The sequence below is a fragment of the Ovis aries genome, chromosome 13 (assembly GCF_016772045.2).
Source record: "Ovis aries strain OAR_USU_Benz2616 breed Rambouillet chromosome 13, ARS-UI_Ramb_v3.0, whole genome shotgun sequence".
In the NCBI taxonomy this organism is placed as follows: domain Eukaryota; kingdom Metazoa; phylum Chordata; class Mammalia; order Artiodactyla; family Bovidae; genus Ovis; species Ovis aries.
In genome coordinates this window covers 3,362,640-3,384,235 of record NC_056066.1, presented here as the reverse complement: position 1 = coordinate 3,384,235, position 21,596 = coordinate 3,362,640, and the positions used below count along the sequence as shown (strand labels likewise).

General features: G+C 41.5%; 1 protein-coding gene across 2 annotated transcripts in view; it reads right to left on the bottom strand.

The window, feature by feature from the left end:
• Positions 1–394: 394 nt before the first annotated feature.
• Positions 395–21,596, bottom strand: part of SNAP25 (synaptosome associated protein 25) — an 87,542-nt gene continuing 66,340 nt past the window's right edge. The window contains exons 5-8 of one of the 2 annotated variants that reach the window (XM_004014155.5): positions 13,486–13,603; positions 9,485–9,610; positions 6,972–7,116; positions 395–1,678 (exon numbers count right to left, since the gene is read on the bottom strand). In XM_004014155.5, the coding sequence (XP_004014204.1) occupies positions 1,610–1,678; positions 6,972–7,116; positions 9,485–9,610; positions 13,486–13,603 (458 nt within the window). In that variant the 3' untranslated portion in view covers positions 395–1,609. Of the gene's footprint in view, positions 1,679–6,971; positions 7,117–9,484; positions 9,611–13,201; positions 13,320–13,485; positions 13,604–21,596 lie in introns of both variants that reach the window. The other variant, XM_004014154.5, reaches the window with a different exon arrangement.

Here is a 21,596-nt window from a genome sequence, read left to right as displayed (position 1 = left end):
GTGGTGGGCTCAGTTTGGTGGGGTGACACTGGAGAGAAGGAAGATGAGAGTTGATTGACACCTAATATACCTCAATCCATGTACAGCCAAGTCTGAGTACTACCGATTTTTTCTATGGATTTTTTTTTTTTCTTCTGTGCCTTCTGGTTGAATTACATTCCGCCCATGGCCAACACTGATCTATACATAAGAATTTGTGAAACAGATTATAAAAATCATGCCATGTTTCAACTGCCAATGGATCATGTGTAGAAGGGACACCTTTGCTTTTCCCGTACGGTGTCCTTAGCACACAGAACTGACTTCTTGGGAGTGATGGGACTATAGCCAGATTTCTTCTTCTCGTGTGAGTACAAACTCAGACAGGGTCCATGAAGAAATTAAAGCAGACATCTGGGGTCTAATAATTTTTAATAATTTTAAACTAGCTACAAAATGTCAATCACATCACAAACTGACAGAGGAGACAGGAGGAATTTAATATTACATGCCGTAATGATATTTATCTCATAGTTTATCTATATTTCATTCATTTACATTATTTTTTTTAAAGGTTTCTTTATCAGCTACTAAATATCTCAGCAGTTTGGTGTGCATAGCTCTAGATTAAGCAACAGAGAATTGTACTGATAACAAACCACAGGGGAAATAGTGATTAGTAAGAGTCAGCCTTATAAAATTTACATCTCCACACTGTTTCACAGCAAGGTTGCTTTCTCCAAAACACAGTCTTCAAAAGCAGCAAACAAACTCTATATTACATCCATTGGACATAATTTCAGTCAAACGTATATTTTGCTGGAAATGATTAAATGGTGAGTATCCAAACCCATCTGTTTTTAAAATTATTTTTTTTAAAAAAGGATGATTATGATCGATAAGTTTAAATATTGACAGAAAGAAAGTGACACTACTGCAGTCTTGCTGGTATAACTTAATCTTGACAGTGTCTCAATACTGAGCATGCTTTGCTGTTTTGCTGTTGCTGCTGTTGTTGTGTGTGCGTTTTCTCATCAGTATGCTACTGTCATGGAAAGATTTTGTTTAAGTAGGAATCTAAAAATCTATTCTCATGCATAAATGCATAAATCACATCACTTTGAGTGCAATGCCTGGTATGTAATTCCACGTTGTCTAATCATGAAATCATAAAGACAGATGACAGCCATGAGGAACCAAAGACAGCAAATTTTGAGTTTCAGAGCCTGACACCCAAAGAAAGGACCGTGGCAGTAGCTCTGCGGAATGTCACAGTTTTACAAGAACAATACTGTGTATTGAAAGAATCAACAGCACATTGAGCATTCCTAAATTGTTGTCATTCAGCAAACACCACTGAGAAGAGAAAAGGTAAAATGAAACCCAAGACATCTTACATAAAAGGTTAGAGCCACCAAATGACCACTATATATAGCCTTTGGAAAGAAAGAGACCCAGAAAAAACAGAAGACACGTAGTATCGTTGGGCTGATGGACGACACAAGACAACATTCACAATGGGGGAAGGTTGATGTGTGCATGTGTGCAGACCTACTAGGTAATACCATGAGAAAAGCATGAAGGTGCTATCTTGCCCAACAGCATTTGGAAGAAGACACAGATGGGCCATTTAACCACTCCCCAGCATCTTTGTTGCACGTTGGTTGGCCTCATCAATTCTGGTTTTGTTGGAATCAGCCTGGAAAAAGGGGAGAGAAAAACAGAATTCAGTTTACCCATTAAAATTCTACTGGTTCAAATGCCTCCTACTGGGTGAAGGCATCTTGAAACTTTCCTTTTCATCAGAATGAACCATCCCTTCTTTTGTGTTCCCAGAACCATTGGCTGGACTTGAGCAAGATCATAGAAGTCTGATCTCATGACTTAGTTCTTATAACTGTTTTCCCTACCACAGAGTGTTCTTTGGAGGACAGAGACGTATCATTTATCTTTCTCTTCTGGAACGGCACCCGGTGATTTCTATAGCAGACGTTCACATCTGTTAAATTGAGTTGAATTCCTGCTATTTGTACAGTTACTAGCAGCGTCACTTTGGGCAGATTACTTAACATTTTGGGGCCTCAGCTTTCTGCACTGCGAGCTGGGGGCAGTAAAGAACACTGCTGGCGAGCACAGTTCCACTACTAGTTTCCGCTCACTCAACTGGGACAACAGCAAGACTGATATCAACACTGAGGGATATACTGTTATGCGCTCCTTTCTTCAACTGAGGAAGCTAAGCAGAGAGGATTTAGGCAATTTGTCTAACGTCACAGTGCTAATAAATGGGGAAACCGGAGTCAAAAGGCCTGGAGTCAGAGTCCACACTATAATCACTGTTAGTCATCTTACTACTTAGGTTTGCTATGAGGATGAAATGAGTTGCTACATATAATGGTCTTAGAATAATGTTTTGCAAAAATGAAGTGCTCAATATATCTTATCTTACAACTACTGCTGTTCAGTGAAAACATGGTTTGCTTTTGCAATATTTAATATTTGTTAGTCCCATTTCTGAAGACACTCCTGTGAGCTTGGTAACTGGCTTGTTTTTAACAGAGACACACTTACTATCGTTTTATATTTTGACTGACTGACTCACTGCTTGAGTTGTCTTTTGCTATACATGCATCATGAAACCCAGGACTACTACCTGGATATACTGTTAAACTCTAGAAATGAACTATTCCTAACATCACCGAGGAACATACGAGTCAGCAAGCAGAAGAGAAGACAAATATTCCTTTCCGGCTGCTGTTTCTGCTCTATTGTGGTTGGTAACGTTGTCTGTCCCTCTCCAGCTTGGGAAGGGGGCGGGAAACTGAGAGGCAGGGTAGGAAAACTGGACTAGTTTATAGCAACAGTACTTATTTGCTGATTACTGCTTTCACATCAACAACTATGCCTGGTGCTTTGTAATCTCCACCAAGTTGTGTCTTCTTTATCCAGTTTAGTTGTGAATTCCCAGGACACTAGAGTTATGACTATTCAAATAGAAGTTTGCCAAGTGAAAGAAAATTATTTCTAGGCTGTTCATAACTTTGAATTATCTGGCAATGGTTCCTTACCATCTGTTGGGAGTTGACTTCAAAACAGATAAGGCAGAACACTAATTTTCTTTGATTGTTTTGATCTATAGACTTGTAGTATTAACCTTTAGGTTTGCAATTTGGAAAATGGGTATTTCTCTCCAGTTTTCCTGAATGCTTTAGTATTCCCTCGTTAGCTACAAATCCTATCAGAAATAGTAACACTTTGATCGAAAGGAAAATTAGAAGCTCAGATCAATGTGAAATGTTCTTTAAGACTGGATTATGCTGATTATTTTTCCAGACTTAACTTTGAGCACTGCTCAAATAAGGAAAAAGCATGCCTGCCTGGAGATCTGCACCCTGACCCGGGGACGCCTGGCTCTCAGGTTGCAACAGTTCTGGGTAGGATAGGGCTTCCCTGGTGGTGCAGAGGTTAAAGCGTCTGCCTGCAATATGAGAGAACTGGGTTCGATCCCTGGGTCAGGAAGATCCCCTGGAGAAGGAAATGGCAACCCACTCCAGTGTTCTTGCCTGGAGACTCCCATGGACGGAGGAGCTTGGGGGGCTGCAGTCCACGGGTCGCAAAGAGTCGGACACGACTGAGCGACTTCATTTCACTTCACTTCACTTAAAAACAAATAGCATTTCTGAAGGCAAACATTCTAGGACTTCTTGCATTACAAAGGCACTGGTGAGTCTTCATGTGATGGTACAAGAGAATGTTTTGAAGTAGAGCACGAGGCTACTCTTTGGATACCCTCAAAGAATCTGGGAGGAGCTAGAACAAACGTATCATCAATGAACATCTGTGATGTCCACCTCAGTTCTTTCTGAAGCATATCAAAATTCCAGCCCATACAATACCTGACACCACAGGAGCCAAGTCTTTATTATATTATATAACATATGTGCTTTTAGGAAAAAAATCCTGAGATAATCTTTTACTTGTCTTCCTGGTATTTGGAGAATGCATCTGTGTTTACTCTATTTATATTTTGTAGGACATATTTATGCACTATATCCCATCTCTGTTTTCACATTTCTATTTAGAGAATCCTAAACTTGCTAATACACTCAAGATACACTACATGATCTGCCTTTGTGAGAAAACCTGATCCAAAAAACCAGTGGAAGAGGTAGAAGGGGCTGTTTAGCCCATGCTTCTGAACACTCTGGAAATCTTAACTCTAGACCATGGCAAGTAGCTTTTAGGGCACAGCTCTGACTTCTGGAAGAGGATAGCTCTATCTTACATGACAGCCTGTTCTGATCCCAGATTTGAATTGTTCTCTTATTATCTTTCCTCTGGAGAAGGAAATAGCAACCCACTCCAGTATCAGATGAGGAGCCAGGTCATGAAGCTGGTGAGCAGAAAAGCCTTGCTGGAACTCAAGATCTTAGTTTTCAAATGCCATGCTTCCATACTGATGGGAGACTGTGAGCAACGCTCAATCTTCAACTTTACTGTATTTTAATGTGTGCGTCACATCTTGCACTGACAATTTTAAATCCAAGTTTGAACATTATTGTTTCCGTAGCAACAGTTCCCATAAAGACCTGACAGAAACTTGCCCCATTTTAATAGATTTCTAAAAGAATCATACAATTCCAGCCTTCGAAGACTGCCTATTTATAAATACCCTAAATCAGAAAACAGGGTTTTTAAATGGACAAAGTAATTTCTTGAGAGTCCATAGGAATGTACGGAAGACTGCATTATTTTGGATTCCCAAAACTTCACAGCTAATTGAAGGGATGAGAAAGGATCATGATTGATGGAGTTGGGTGAGGGTTGTTGTTTGGGTCATGAGAGAATATGGGAGAAATAGAAGATTCTTTTTAGTCCTACAGTATGATTTTAATCCTAGATATGCAGAAGATCTTTGCACATTATTTTCTATGATCAGAAGTAAGAACTTGCAAAAGAAGCTAGACGTCTACTAATAATCATGTCACATGTATCATTTGGGGAAATGCTGAATTGAAATGGGCTTTATCTCAATCATATCCACATTGTTGTTTTGAGGGAAAAAAGGCTAGCTATTAGAAGGGAACTAGACCCCTGCCCCACTTCTTAAGCAATTTGGCGTCCAAGGATGAGATAAACTATAATGGCTATTTCCTATCCACTTGCTGGACTTTTGATGAAACCCTATAGCTGCACAAGTCTTGGCTCTTGCAGTAAACTGGGCCCAGAATGAAAACTTTCCCCTAAAGAATAGATCTAGAGTTTTCCTGCCTTTCCAGGAAAACTGCTTGCTTAAAGCCCAGCTCTGTCAATAAAGACTTGACCCCTCTTTCTTAGTAGAAGTTGTCTTTCTAGGACTCTAATTGAGTTAGAGATACATTATCTTCCTACATCTGTGAGTCAATTGGGTCCTTTGATAGAAAAATGGCTACTTTTCTTTTTTTTTCCCCCCAATTCATTTTCCTATTGGAAGGTGGTTCAGCAATTATTTCTTAGTTCATTTTTCTGGGCCATAATGGGTTAGATCCATTTCTATTGGCTCCAGTGCCTTTTGAAACTCTCAATATTGTTCTAAAAATCTATTGACTTACACAGCTTAAAAGCTTTAGCACATCAAAGGCTCTTACCAACAGTAAGCATGTCATGACTTGTGAAGTAGGCAAAGCACAGGTATTTTGCCAACTACACTGACATTTGTGTAGCTCCATATTGATTAGGCAAAATGTTACGCAGTTTCAAATATCTTTATAAAGTGCATAGAACACACAGGGCAAAGCGCTTCCTTTATGTCTTCTCATTCCTTTTTTAAGTCAGTGGAGGATGCTCAGATACCAAGAAACAGAGTATTTAGTCTTGGGTTCAAGAGAGCACAAAAACTGCCCTTCTACCCCCAACCAAAGTGGAATGAGTTGTTGAAAAGATCAGGGTTTCAGGCTCAAAACTTCAATATATTCCAAGGAATAAACTCCCATCATATAAGATTAGCTAAGCAGAATTGATTATAGATGCACAATTACCATCAAACTCATAATTTGCCCATTTCTCCCTGTTGGCATTTGGATATCTTAAGAGATTATAAGTAATATTTAGGAGTCTACTGATTAGGGAGGGGATGGAACACAAAGACATAGAGACTGTATCAGATTTGCATAGGGTAGAATATCAGGTGTGAGTGCCCCAAATATTTTTAGAAAAGCTTTCCAGCGCTTCTTTCTGTTTCTTCCTAATCTGAAGCCCCCAACCCTATCTTTTCCCATTTGACTGTCTCTACTCTTTCTGGCACTAGGCGGCTCAGTCTTAGTGTGACATCTGGTGTCCTTATATGAACTCAATTTCATTAGATTATGTTCCCTTCTTTGAGATCTGGATGTGTGCACTTTTGAACTGGAAATGGAATCCTGGCCTTTTTGAACTATCATTTGAGCTTCCGCACTTATAGAATCAAAGCTCGTATTCACCTTCTGGCTAACTTAAAATAACTGTTCTTCCCTCATTTCCTGATTCTGTCCCTACCTCATCTCTGACAAGCTCCCAACCAACCTTCAAGACTCGAATCAAATTCAACTTTTTGGGTGAGATTTTCCCATCCTTTGACCCTTGAAATCTTTCCCCATCTAACCTGACTTAGCATTTGATGGGCAACTTTCTTGACAAATTATATGTTCATCTAGATGCTCAGTGCTTCCCATGGGCTGTGAGTTTCTTGGCAGCGGAGATGGTGTCTTTCCATCTTAATATGTCCTTTGATGCCTAGCACAATGCCTGTAGTAAAGGCGGCCCTGAGCAATATCTGCTATATTAAATTCTACCCTATTATTTACGTATCTGTTGCTGTATTTCTGTCTCGGAAAATAAGGGGGAAGATGTCTATCTACCAGGGCCTGAATCCAAAGTTACAGTTTGTGGGTCTTGTTAAGCCCTTCATGCTTCCTTGGTGGTTATTTCAGAGAAGGTGATAAGCAACAGAAACCTGCTGACTGCCCCGTGCTCACCTTCTCCATGATCCTGTCGATCTGGCGGTTCTGTGTATCAATCTCATTGCCCATATCCAAGGCCATATGACGGAGGTTTCCAATGATGCCGCTCACCTGCTCCAGGTTTTCATCCATTTCATTTTCTCGGGCATCATTTGTTACCCTGGGCATCAAAGAAGAGGTTTTAGAAGATAAGAAAAACTCAAATGTCCAAGACCCAATGCTTAGGGAAAATCTATTGATCTCCAGGTAACAATCTGAACCTTTTAAAACCTCTGTTCAATATGAGAACATTTTAGCTTTCGTAGATAGGAAAATAATTTGTAAATGCATTATTGAACACTTAAATTTCTACTTTTAAAGAAGGCATATTAAGCAGATTAATATACCTACTTCTCTCAATTCTACCAACACCTCATTTCCTCCCTGTATGATTATCCCAATAAGGCTAAAACCATTTTAGTTGGGAGGATTCCAGGTCAGAGAATGGGGTGGAACCCATTAGAAACTGTATTTTCCTTTCTGAAATGTCAATCAAAGTCTCCAAGACTCAAATTTATAAGGAAAGAAAAGCTATTGTACTAAGTCAGAGAGTTTCTCCACTCATCTACTTCTCCGTTTGGGACCAACATTAATGGGAAGAGTAATGAGAATAACCGTCTGCCCCTTAACCCTATTTGCTCCCAAAAACTCCAAAGGGAACTACATTTTCAAGATGATTTTTACTTGCTCCGGTTTCAATGGTATGTGGTTTTTCGTGACATTGTGAATAGGTGATTTCAAGGAAGAAAACTGTGATAAAATATTGTTTTAGCCTAAGTAGGGAGGAAGGAATTGGCTCTCAAAATGCTTTCCCCAAAGGGAGTTCCCATTTTTTTAATAACTCAGCTTGAAAGTTAGGAAGGCACTTTTTTTCCCTTAAAAAAACTTCTAATTGCAATTTATTTACATATCATTTTTATTAATAGCTACTATATAGCCACAGCTCACCCCCTGCACTGTATGGATCCATGCACTGCTCAAACTGTCTTCAAGAAAGAACTCATTTTTTTTTAAAAAAAGAAAGAGCTCATTGCCCAGTTGTAAGGAGTGTGGTTAGCTGACAGCTTCTCATTGTTCATTCCTTCAGGTCTGCTTTGAGCTGAGGTCATGTTCTTCTCAAGGTGGTCCCAGCCAATGATGAAGCAAGACTTTTTACAAAGACTTACTCATTTCTACCTACTGTGGAATTCCTCCAATGAGCAACTTTGCTGTGGAGACCCCAGTGATTTGGTAGATTGTTTGCCAGCTCTGCCTGATGGTCTGACAGCTCTTCCCTAGTCTTACTTCCCCGCTTTCCCTCCCCAATGTTGCTCTCTAATAAACCTTTTGCACGCTCCTTCATTCTTGGCACCTGCTTTTGACCCAGCTGATGGACATGGGCACGTACTGCACTAACTCTTTATTGTAAATGGTAGATACTTATTTCAGAATGTCTGAGTGTTTCCTACTACAGATAGCGATGGGCTAAAATGTGCTCCCAGGGGTTAAAACCCATTCCTCATGGTAAATCCCAATGTAGACTGCTCCTCTAGAGTTTGTAAAGCAATCTAGGCCAGATAAAATTAAAGGGGAACTTCCCAGGTTTCGTGTGTAGAAGAGAAGTTTACGTAAATGATTGTCAGCAGCTACAACTTACTTTTGGTTCCATAGTTCTCAGCCTTCTTTTCGTAAAAAATCTGAGGGGCTCTAAAAACTGCTGATACCTGGATCTCACTTCTAGAGATGTGGATTCTGATACAGTTGGTATGGAGTAAGCCCAGGCATCTCGACCTCTGCCTACAGCCATAACTACCGCTGGGCTCTGGTGACAGTTCTCTCCTGTCCCTTCAGTATTCTTCCTGCCATTGCCAGTTCATAGATGTTTCACCATTCCTTATTATCGACCTTGCCCACATATCTGTACATAGTCTCACAAATTCTGTCCAATCAAAGTCATGGAGTGAAACATTTGTTTACTGCCACACTGATGCTGGACGTGGTCACGTGGCTGGCTTTGTCCAGTGACATGTGGGCAAAGGCTTGACAAGTGCTTGCACATGGGAGCCTACCCCTTGGTGCTGCCACCACCGTGCAAGAACCACGGGCTTTCCTGGGGAGAGGTCGCATAGAAGAGGAGGGACGCCTCATACCCACGGCCCCAGCCAATCACCAGACAAGAAAGCACTGCTGTCTTAGACCATCTTGCACCCACTTGCATGTAATGAGCGAGCCCAGGAGATGCTCTCAGAAGACCTGCTCAGTCAACACAGAGATTCAGAAGTTAAAAAAAAAAAATGGCGTTTTTTCCTTTTTTTGGAGGCACCACTCGACTTATGAGCTCTTAGTTCTCTGAGCACGGATTGAACCCAGAGCATGATGGTGAAAGCACCGAGTCCTAACCATCCGACTGCCGGAGAACTTCCCAGTGTTGTTTTAAGAACCACTCAGGTTGGAGTAGTTTGTCACTCAAAAGTAGGCAACCGCTATAGCGCCAGCTGCACAAGGCTCACCTGCGGATGAAGCCACCACTGATGGCCATCTGCTCCCGTTCATCAACCACGCGAGCAGGCTGGCTGGCCACAACTCCATCCTGATTATTGCCCCAGGCTTTTTTGTAAGCATCACTTGATTTAAGCCTATGCAAAAAAGAGGGTGAGTGACAAGCAAAAGGGGCGGCGCATCAAGCTCACAACAATCATTACCTCTTCAAGCTCAGAACCGAACCAAGCGAATGAGTTTTAATTCGAGGCATTAGAGAATACCGATATATCATAATCCAGACCCAAACAGTTGGCCACCACCAAGCCTCAGCTACTCAGGATTTCATTTTTGTTAGTTTAGTTGGATTTAAGACAAGGATTAACGTAGTTGGAGGACATTCAGTTCTAATTATATTTTGAGACACAAAACACAGAAAAAAACATACTGGCAGACAGACACAAAACAAGACTGCCAAGTAGAGTGTGTATATCACACCACAGCAACACACTGTCATCAAGAAAAACATCCTGGACCAAGTTTTACACACCATCATGCAAAGATTCCCGTTTTAATTGTTTTCCCCCAATGCATGTGCAGAACCAAGCATTCTCACTCTGCGTGGAGAACATACAGGATTGGTGGTTGGCCAAGGGTGATGGTCTTTGAGTTGCCTCTAGAGTGATTCGAATTAGATAATATATCGGTACTTCCAAACAGTCACCATACATCCAGAGTTGATGTACAAACCTTTGTCCACAGAGACAAAAAGTAAAAGAGGCATAGTGAAATGAATGCAGGAAAAGAGAAGAGAGAACAAGCCATCTAGCACCAGAAAGGGAAATCCCTCTACATCTTCTTCATGCACCAGCTACAGGCATGAGTAGAAAGTGAAGCATTCTCATTTAAGCCAAACTACTCCAGAAGTTGACCATTCTCAAAAAAGGCACTAGCAGGACAGTAATAGCCTTCATGAGGATTTGAAACGCAGGTTCAATAGCTTCTTTGTTGGACTGAGGGACAGGATGGGAGTGGTTACAGCTGCCTACTTCAAACTATCCTGGGATGTGGTAGGGGAAAGTGGTATGGAACTGGTGTGGTCTCTGTGGGCCATATTTCACTGAGCTGCCTTGGAGAGAGACTTAAAATCCAGGCATACCTATTGTGCCCAATAGACACGTGTGCAGCATATTTTGGTGGGTGTGTTGTAACTGAGCAATCAAAGATGTTTTTATGTTCTTTGCATAGTAGAAACCACACGCTTTTTAGTCCAAGAACAGAACTTCTTTCGGTCCTGTTTTCACATTTTGTATTTTCTATTATACGACACCAGAATTTAACCTTTTTTTTTTTCTTCTTTTTTATTGGAGGACCATAGCCATCTATTAAAACTGGCACTAAGACTAATATTTGCAGATTAGGGACCAAGAAACCCTGGAGACAAATTGGAAAATTGTACAGATGGAATTCCAGCAACTCCCACATTTAATGTATAATGCCATAGCCTTCAAGCAGTCAGAATTCACTGCTCTAAAGAGCCGGGGCCACTTAGTGGGACAGGATCCAAAAATGAATTTAATAAAGGTTAGAGTATGGCTTTGTTTTTGTTATTTTCCGAATCCCCGTCTCCTCCCTCCTCACATTACCAGAAGTTATATGGACCTTGTGATGCTTTCTGCTATGTAAAATGTCCGGTGTACCATCTTTGGCAGTCAAGGGAGTGGGAAAGTTTGCGTTTCGGAACGAAGGCAAATCACTGCACCCACAATGCTGCACATAGACTCACATAACTGCGGGACATCTACCGTAGTCCCTCGAAACATGCCGGGACAGGGCGAAGCCCCCAGAGAGTGCAGGGCGCCACCAGCCACTGTGCTGTGACACATGGTTTTTAAAGCATTATTTACACACAATAGGGAACACTTCAGTCAAGCTTTGAAGCTCAGTTAGGGTCTCTTGTGTAATAAGGAATTAGTGCCAACTGGTACCTGGAATTCCCAGGGGTCGTGATTTCATCTGAGCATTAGAGTCTGTCACAGGGAGGGAGGGGGGCCTGCCTCCACCCTTTGTCCACACAGTTGGTGGATGGGGAAAATGTATCTATGAAATTCATCACAAAAGAGGTAGACATCTCACCTGGGGGCAAGTGGCCACTGAAAATGATGAACAGTTAAATCTTGACTAACTGGAATGCTTGGGAATGTTATTTTGGTGAATTATAGGACTTTCTTAACACAGTGGGCCATGGAGTTAAACTTAGTTTCAAGAGTGATGGCTGACTATCTGTTAGACCTTGAGCCACTTTCCTGCCTTAGAGTCTTAGGGCAGGGAACATGATCAAAGCATTCCTTGGTTTTGGTTTCTCTTGATATGTCTGATTGCCTTTCCTCTGCAGCTCAGCTTTCATTGCTTGGTCCGCTTGGATGTGGAACTTAGAGAATGAAGACTGAGTGAGAGAATGCAAACTGCCTAGACTGACCTTTAAGAGAAATGCTTTTAAATCCCTAATGGGATTTTTCCCTTTGTTTATTTGCCTCTTTTTGCTAAAAGTCGAAACAAACAAAAATATAAATATACTCAAAGGTTCAAGTTAGCTAGATTCCAGTTAATCAGGTTTTACTGTAGATCATTCTTTAAAAAAAAAAAACAAACTTAAATTTATTTGTAAATTGAGCCCCTCCCCTCCTAAACAGGAAGTGGGATATTTTAAATCAGCCTCAAAGTTTAAAGGATGTGAATGGTCATATAATCAGCTAGAAATGACATCGATTTCTATTCTAAAAGCTAGGATCAGGAGAGCTTTTAGAAAAAGGCTTCTGTTCAAAGGGAAGTAGGAGGGGTGAGGGGGATCGGGGAACAGGTTTAATCTTCCAAATGCATGTTGGACAATCCACTCATGCATTTTTTGTTTTCCACTGCTAGTCAAATAAGACTACCTTCCAGAACACTTATTTTCAGATTCCTTCTGTTGCAAACCTTTATAACCACATGTCACATTTCTGCTACATTCCAAAAAAGCGTTGCAGAACCTTAACAGTTGAATGTTTTGTGATGTCGTGCATGCAAAATCTACACATTTCAACATTTCGGCCAGTGTACGGGAGATCTTCCTAAAGGAAGAATTGGAGAGGGATGGGCCCAATTTGGCTAAGGCATGAGCACTTCTTGCTGAAGGACTCTTTGCCTCTGCGTTGGGTGCAGCTGCGGCATCTATGGTCTAACCGCTGACCAGATTTGGTAACTGGTGGGCAGTTGAAAGGGTGAATCTCTGTCTTACTTACTCTCTAACTTATGGAATGCTTGTTTGGGCCAAATTACCTGTAATTTTTGCTTCTGAAAAATCAAACCTTGATACATATGTGTATCTCAACTTCCAAACTTACCCCCAGTCTTTTCTAAATCTGCAATTTTGGTTTCGGGGATTTAGAGAACATAAAATTCCCTGGGTGGCGCCTCTTTCTTGAGGTTAGTCTCTGTCTTGAGGTACACTTTCTGGAAAATGTTGAAACGTTCATCAATAAAAGTTGCTGACAGTGAAGCTTTCACTGTAGTATGCCTGATTTTTAATGCATCAACAGTTTACTCCCACTAATATCATCTATGCTATGAGATGAATGCATTAGAGACGGTATTGATCTGTTCTGCATGCCACATACTCATCCTGCCTTTGCACCAGCAGGAATGAGATTGTCAAGGCTTGGAGATGGGCCTTGGGAAACCAAAGCTTCAGGCAGGCAGGCAGCACCTACTTGTTACAGGGACACACACAAAGCCCGCAGAATTTTCCTAGATCCGTCAAATTCTTTTCTGCTTCTTTCATGTCCTTATTGATTTGGTCCATCCCTTCCTCAATGCGTTCCAGTTGTTCTGATTAAACACAAGTATTTTATCCCCACAGAATGAAGCGGATGGAAAAGGACAAAGAAAAAAAAGACAAAACTTCAGACATTCACTTTGACATTAAAGAAAAAAAAAAAAAAAAGAAAGAAAGAAAACTGGACGCCACAGATTAGAGCTGGTACCCAGTACCTACTTGTTACAAGGACATATGAAAAGGCCACAGCATTTCCCTAAATCTTTTAAATTTTTCTCAGCCTCCTTCATGTCTTGGTTGATATGGTTCATGCCTTCTTCGACACGATCGAGTTGTTCTGGTTAGGACAAAGGGATGACAGTGTGGAATGAATTTTTTGGGGGTTTTCAACAGAACATGAGAAATGAAACGGAATTTGAGAAAGAGGGAGAGCTATTACAATGCATTGTCTGAGGAGATGCATTGCTAGAATCGGCTGTCGATGCCCTGTGCAGCCAGGGGTGGAAGGAAATGAACAAAAGTGATGCTCATATAGTTTATAGTTCAGACATGATGGGATGGAGTAGATAAGCCTGCTTGATTCTGAATGTCCAGGAAAACAGCACAGCATATTCACTTACTCAGACACCAGTGAAACTCAAGAGAAAGAAAATAGGGTGTTAGTTTGTTTTAGGCATTCAAATGCAATGGTGCTAGAGGAAGTGTCTGCTTCAACTTTAAAACATCTCTCTCTTTTGGTTTTTAGCACCCTCAACCAGCTAAGGATAGAAAATAATCCACTTTCTCCTTTGGGAAGAATAACAACTATAGTGATAATTAGCAATAGGTACCATATCTTTTCTTCCCCCTAGCAATGGCTGTTTAGCCAAAGGCAGGCCATAGGCAGTCTTTGGTTTTGAATATTCAATTCATAGAAGCTGTAAGAAAAGCAATATCAGCACAGCAACATTACAGGTACTGGACCATTAAATTCCTGGAGAAAGGCGATGGATTGGAACATGAAACAGTACTAAGTCATCAGTGCCAGGAAAGCTGACCTTAGACAGTATCTTAAGACATAGACTGATGGCCATAAAAACGAATCATACTTCTAGGTTGCCAGGGTTACATTCATCAACTTGATTAAGTTTTCAAAAGTGGTGTCATTAAATTGAGTAAATTACAAGTTACATGAAGTGATTTTTAAAACAGCTTTTATGACTTTTTGGCTTTTCATGTAGCTCAGTGGCAAAGAATCTGCCTGCCATTGCAGGAGATGAGGGTTCCATCTCTCGGTCGCAAGATCCCTGGAGGAGGAAATGACAATCCACTCCAGTATTCTTGCCTGAAAAATCCCATGGACAGAGGAGCCTGGTGGGTTACAGTCCATGGGGTCACACAGAGTCAAAAGCGGCATAGTGACTGGGTGCATAAGACCATTAAGGCAGCAGTGGGATGTCCTGGCTGGCTATTTACAAAACCTAATTACATTTCTATTCCTCTTTTCAACTATATTTTCATGCATGCATGCCTATGCCTCTGGGAAGAAAGATATGATTAGAATAAAACTAGTAAATATTTTCCTGTATAAAAGGGCATAAATAATTACTTAAAAACAATTTCACATTAAATTGTCATTCCAAACTGGAGAGACTGCCTGTCCATTTGGAAAATAAGAAGCTATTGTGTTGTCTTTTGTGGGGCTGAGGAACAGAATTCAGCTTATTAGGAATTTGCTGTCTCTGCTCTGGTTTTCAAGAGACAAGGGAAAACAGAATGTTTATCCAGTATGTGATACCCACAGGAAATAACAGTATAGTGCTGGCAAAACTTTGCTGAATAAATATAGGTATACTCTTATCTTTAAGAAAATTCTTGAAGGGGCTAAAAAAAATGGATGACAACTCTTTACATTCCAGATAATTCTGTACTTTTCCAAACACTTCATCCCAGTTTCCTTAAGGAATGCAATAAATTAGTCTGTAGATCAAAATAACTATCAAATGAGAGATTGGTTTGGGGAAGTGGAGCCCAGTATCTTCAAAACAAGAAGCATGTTAAGAATGACAGAATAGGGATGACAATCCCCATTTGAGGAATTGCTAAGGGCTTCCTGCAGAGTTGGTCTGAGGTGGGGTTGAAGCACATCTCTGGGTTCAGTTCAGTTCAGCCACTTAGTCATGTACGACTCTTTGCGACCCCATGGACTGCAGTACGCCAGGCTTCCCTGTCCATCACCAACTTCCAGAGCTTACTCAAACTCATGTCCATAGATTCGGTGATGCCATTCAACCATCTCATGCTCTGTTGCCCCTTTTCTTCCTGCCTTCAATCTTTCCCAGCATCAGGGTCTTTTCCAATGAGTCAGTTCTTTGCATCATGTGGCCAAAGTACTGGAGTTTCAGCTTCAGCATCAGTCCTTCCAATGAATATTCAGGATTGATTTCCTTTAGAAGGGACTGGTTGGATCTCCTTGCAGTCCAAGGGACCCTTAAGAGTCTTCTCCAACACCACAGTTCAAAAGCATCAATTCTTTGGCGTTCAACTTTCGTTACAGTCCAACTTTCACGTCCATACATGACTACTGGAAAAACCATAGCTATGACTAGATGGACCTTTGTCAGCAAAGTAATGTCACTGATTTTTAATATGCTCTGTAGGTTGGCCATAGCTTTTCTTCCAAGGAGAAAGTGTCTTTTATTTCATGGCTGCAGTCACCATCTGAGGTGATTTTGCAGCCTCCCAAAATAAAGTCTGTCACTGTTTCCATTCTTTGTCCATCTATTTGCCATGAAGTGATGGGATTGGATGCCATGATCTTCAGTTTTTCAATGCAGACTTGTAAGCCAAATTTTGCACTCTCCTCCTTCACTTTCATCAAGAGGCTCTTAGCTCTTCTTTGCTTTCTGCCATAAGGGTGGTATCATCTGCGTATCTGAGGTTACTGATATTTCTCCAGGCAATCTTGATTCCAGCTTGTGCTTGATCCAGCCTGGCATTTTGCATGATGTACTCTGCATATAAGTTGAATAAACAGGGTGATAATATATAGCCTTTACGTACTCCTTTCCTGATTTGGAACCAGTCTGTTGTTCCTATCCAGTTTAACTGTTGTTTTTGACCTGCATACAGATTTCTCAGAGGGCAGGTTAGGTGGTTTGGTACTCCCATCTCTTTCAGAATTTTCCACAGTCTGTTGTGATCCACACAATCAAAGGCTTTGGTGTAGTTAATAAAGCAGAAGTAGATGTTTTCCTGGAAGTCTCTTGCTTTTTTGTTGGTTCAGTGGATGTTGGCCAACTGATCTCTGGTTTCTCTGCCTTTTCTAAATCCAGCTTGCACATCTGAAAGTTCATGGTTCATGTACTGTCGAAGCCTGGCTTGGAGAATTTTGAGCATTAATTTGCTAGCGTGTGAGATGGGTGCAATTGTGCAGTAGTTTGAGCATTCTTTGGCACTGCCTTTCTTTGGGATTGGAATGAAAGCTGAACTTTTCCAGTCCTGTGGCCACTGCTGAGCTTCCTAGATTTGCTGGCATATTGAGTACAGTACTTTCACAGCATCATCTTTAGGATTTGAAACAGCTCAACTGGAATTCCATCACCTCCACTAGCTTTGTTCTTAGTGATACTTCCTAAGGCCCACTTGACTTCACATTCCAGGATGTCTGGCTCTAGGTGAGTGATCACACCTTCGTGGTCATCTGGGTCAAGAAGATCTTTTTTGTACAGTTCTTCTGTGTATTCTTTCCACATCTTCTTAATATCTTCTGCTTCTGTTAGGTCCCTACAATTTCTGTCCTTTATTGAGCCCATCTTTGCATGAAATGTTCCCTTTGTATCTCTAATTTTCTTGAAGAGATCTCTAGTCTTTCCCATTCAATTGTTTTCCTCTATTTCTTTGCATTGATCACTGAGGAAGGCCTTCTTATCTCTCCTTGCTATTCTTTGGAACTCTGAATTCAGATGGGTATATCTTTCCGTTTCTCCTTTGCCTTTTGCGTCTCTCCTTTTCTCAGCTATTTGTAAGGTCTTCTCACAGCCATTTTGCCTTTTTGAACTTCTTTTTCTTGGGGATGGTCTTGATCCTTGCCTCCTGCACAATATCATGAACCTCTGTCCATGTTCTTCAGGCACTCTGTCTATCAGATCTAATCCCTTGAATCTATTTGGCACTTCCACTGTATAATTGTAAACGATTTGATTTAGGACATACCTGAATGGTCTAATGGTTTTCCCTACTTTCTTCAGTTTAAGTCTGAATTTGGCAATAAGGAGTTCATGATCTGAGCCACTGTCAACTCCTAGTCTTGTTTTTGTTGACTGTATAGAGCTTCTCCATCTTTGTCTGCAAAGAATATAACCAATCTGATTTCGATATTGACCATCTGTTGATGTCCATGTGTAGAGTCTTCTCTTGTGTTGTTGAAAGAGGGTGTTCACTATGACCAGTGCGTTCTCTTGGGAAAACTCTGTTAGCCTTTGCCCTGCTTTATTTTGTACTCCAGGGTCAAATTTGCCTGTTACTCCAGCTATCTCTTGACTTCCTACTTTTGCACTTTAGGCCTATATAATTAAAAGGACATCTTTTTTGGGTGTTAGTTCTAGAAGGTCTTGTAGGTCTTCATAGAACCATTCAACTTCAGCTTATTCAGCATTACTGTTAGAGGCATAGACTTGGATTACTGTGATATTGAATGGTTTGGCTTGGAAATGAACAGAGATCATTTTGTCATTTTTGAGATTGCATCCAAGTATAGTATTTCAGACTCTTTTGTTGACTATGAGGGCTATTCCCTTTCTTCTAAGGGATTCTTGTCCACAGTAGTAGATATACTGGTCATCTGAGTTAAATTCACCCATTCCAGTCCATTTTAGTTGGCTGATTCCTAGAATGTCAACGTTCACTCTTGCCATCTCCCTTGACCACTTCTAATTTCCCTTGATTCATGGACCTAACATTCCCGGTTCCTATGCAATATTGCTCTTTACAGCATTGGAATTTACTTCCATCACCAGTCCCATCCACAATCGGTATTGCTTTTGCTTTGACTCCATCTCTTCATTCTTTCTGGAGTTATTTCTCCACTGTAGCGTATTAAGCACCTACCGACCTGGGGAGTTCATCTTTCAGTGTCCTATCTTTCTGCCTTTTCATACTGTTCATGGGGTTCTCAAGGCAGGACTACTGGGGTGGTTTCCCACTCCCTCCTCCAGTGGACCACGTTTGGTCAGACCTCTCCACCATGCTCCATCCGTCTTGGGTGGCACCACTCAGCATGGCTCATTACGACATGCAGGTGTCTGGTGGGAGATGAAAGTGGTACCTGTGGCAAGATTTCGCCTCCCAGAATTATCAAAGTAAAGGTTTCTCTTGATGTGTTCACTGTGGGTGGCGTTAATTGTAAAGAACAATTTGAAATACTGGTTTCTACATTGCTTCAAAAATCTGAAGTCTCCCAAGTTCATTTGAGTGATCTTCCCTGAATCTTAGTTGCTCTCATTCAACTTGTGAGAGATGAGCAGAGCATCTCTCCTCTGGAGGAGCTCCACCTCCACCAGCCTTCTGGCTTGCTCTGAAGCTCCACATTCTCCCCACTGGTCAGGACAAGGTTCTTGAAAGTCTGCCCTCATCAGAGAGGAGCAGAAGTGGCCCAGAAGAGTGCTTGAAACCAAGAGGACTGTGGGCAGCTAGGCCCACATTCCCGTATGTGGGTAGAGAGGGCAAATATAGGCTCGACCGATAAGCTGGCACATACAAGGCTATGGCGTGCGGACATGCATTCAGGTACTTGCCCTTCCTAGGGGACTCCTCAAGTCAGTACTTTCAGCAAAATATAGGAGCCCCACTCACTGTGTCTCCAGGGATTAGAAAATAACATAAATACAAGTAAATTGGTGCACAAGTGTTAGATTTCTGAACCAGAGAATCCGAATGAAAACATACAGGCAGGGTCAGAACCCTATTTCTGAGAGTGGGCTCCTGGCATGGGGTGCAGCTTGTACAGCAAGGATCATAGCAAAGTGGAATTCTGGAGCTATTTCAGAACAGTTGATTCTGAAAACTATTTTATATCTACCAATATTGGCTGAATGTATCATTATACACAATGTAAGTGAAGAGGAACTAAAAGCCTCTTGATGAAAGTGAAAGAGGAGAGTGAAAAAGTTGGCTTAAAGCTCAACATTCAGAAAACGAAGATCATGGCATCTGGTCCCATCACTTCATGGGAAATAGATGGGGAAACAGTGGAAACAGTGTCAGACTTTATTTTGGGGGGCTCCAAAATCACTGCAGATGGTGACTGCAGCCATGAAATTAAAAGAAGCTTACTCCTTGGAAGGAAAGTTATGACCAACCTAGATAGCATATTCAAAAGCAGAGACATTGCTTTGCCAACAAAGGTCTGTCTAGTCAAGGCTATGGTTTTTCCAGTGGTCATGTATGGATGTGAGAGTTGGACGGTGAAGAAAGCTGAGCTCCGAAGAATTGATGCTTTTGAACTGTGGTGTTGGAGAACACTCTTGAGAGTCCCTTGGACTGCAAGGAGATCTCATCCTAAAGGAGATCAGTCCTGGGTGTTCATTGGAAGGACTGATGCTGAAGCTGAAACTCCAGTACTTTGGACACCTCATGCGAAGAGTTGACTCATTGGAAAAGACTCTGATGCTGGGAGGGATTGGGGGCAGGAGGAGAAGGGGACGACAGAGGATGAGATGGCTGGATGGCATCACCGACTCAAGGGACGTGAGTTTGAGTGAATTCCAGGAGTTGGTGATGGACAGGGAGGCCTGGCATGCTGCGATTCATGGGGTCGCAAACAGTCAGACACGACTGAGTGACTGAACTGAACTGAAGTCAAATCCTGAAAAAACATCATGGAACAATTTTGTCACAGATATTCTAATGAGAACATTCTTTCCTTTTTCTTGTCCCCTCTTAGAATGTGAATGCTATGAAGTCAGGGACTTTTGTCTGTTTTCTTCAGTGTCATGGCACGTAGTAGGTACCCCAAATAGTATCAGTCTTTAGAGTGTAATTGAGTTATGTTTATGAATATGTTTGGAGTACAGGGACTTCACAGCACTTCAGTGATTTCTGTGAAGATATTTCTCAGGAAATGCTTGAAAGCAATCCATATCCTCATTCTTTTCTGACATGGACAACAACACCTGAGAGACTATGCAATGCAGTATTCAGGTTTGACTGGCTCCTTACTTCCATAAACTTACTTTCTGACTGTTCTCTGTTTACTCTTGGAGACTGGGAGGGAAATAACATTTTGGATTGGGGAGGTGTTCCAGTACGTCACACTATATGTCAGGGCAAGAAATTGTTCTTTCTTATTTCTGCCATGATATTTGGATGACTGGTTATTTGTGAGGATCCACCAATGGCAGGATGCTTAGGGATCTAAGTTTAGATATCGTTTCTACTAATAGCTCAGTTGGTAATGAATCCACCTGCAATGCAGGAGGCCCTGGCTTGATTCGTGGGTCGGAAAGACCTGCTGGAGAAGGGATAGGCTACCCATTGCAGTATTCTTGGGCTTCCCTTGTGGCTCACCTGGTGAAGGATCCGCCTGCAATGAAGGAGACCTAGGTTTGATCCCTGGGTTGGGAAGATCCCCTGGAGAACGAAAGGCTACCCACTCCAGTATTCTGGCCTGGAGAACTCCATGGACTGTATAGTCCATGGGGTCGCAAAGAATCAGACACGACCGAGCAACTTTCACTTTCTACTAATATTACTTAAGTAAAGCAGCATGGGGCCATTAGAATCGTCAGTCTAGTAAGAAAAAAATAGAAGAACAGGAAGACTGAATGTATAAGCCTTCATGAGTGTATCCAGTTACAGATGCTGAGTATATGATTTTAATTTCCCTGAGCACTGATGAACATATGGTAATTAATTTAAATAAATTCAAATAGTCACTTGACTAGTGGCTACCATATTGGACAATAGCAGCTTTAGTCATTCATAAGAGAGATTGGTGAGGGGACTTTAGCAAGAGGGATGTTTTCACAAATGCTCTCTTGCAGGGCCATGAACCATTTAGAAATGTTGGCAGACTCTCTGGATGACAGTTTACTTTGCCTTTACCCTGCCAGGCAGTGGCCAAAGATTTCACTGTCCAGTTTGGAGTTTTTCCCATTGGATTTTCCCAAGAGCCACATTTTCAGCATCTAAACAAACATATAACCCAACAAAAACCAACAAAGGGGACAAGAGATATGGAAGTGAAAGTCTGAGTCATCCCACATTAGAGGTAAGGGTATTTCGGGGGATTTCGTTCATAGAACAGAAAAATCCCAGGACGCGGTACATTTCCAGGGCTGGCTGCCATGCTC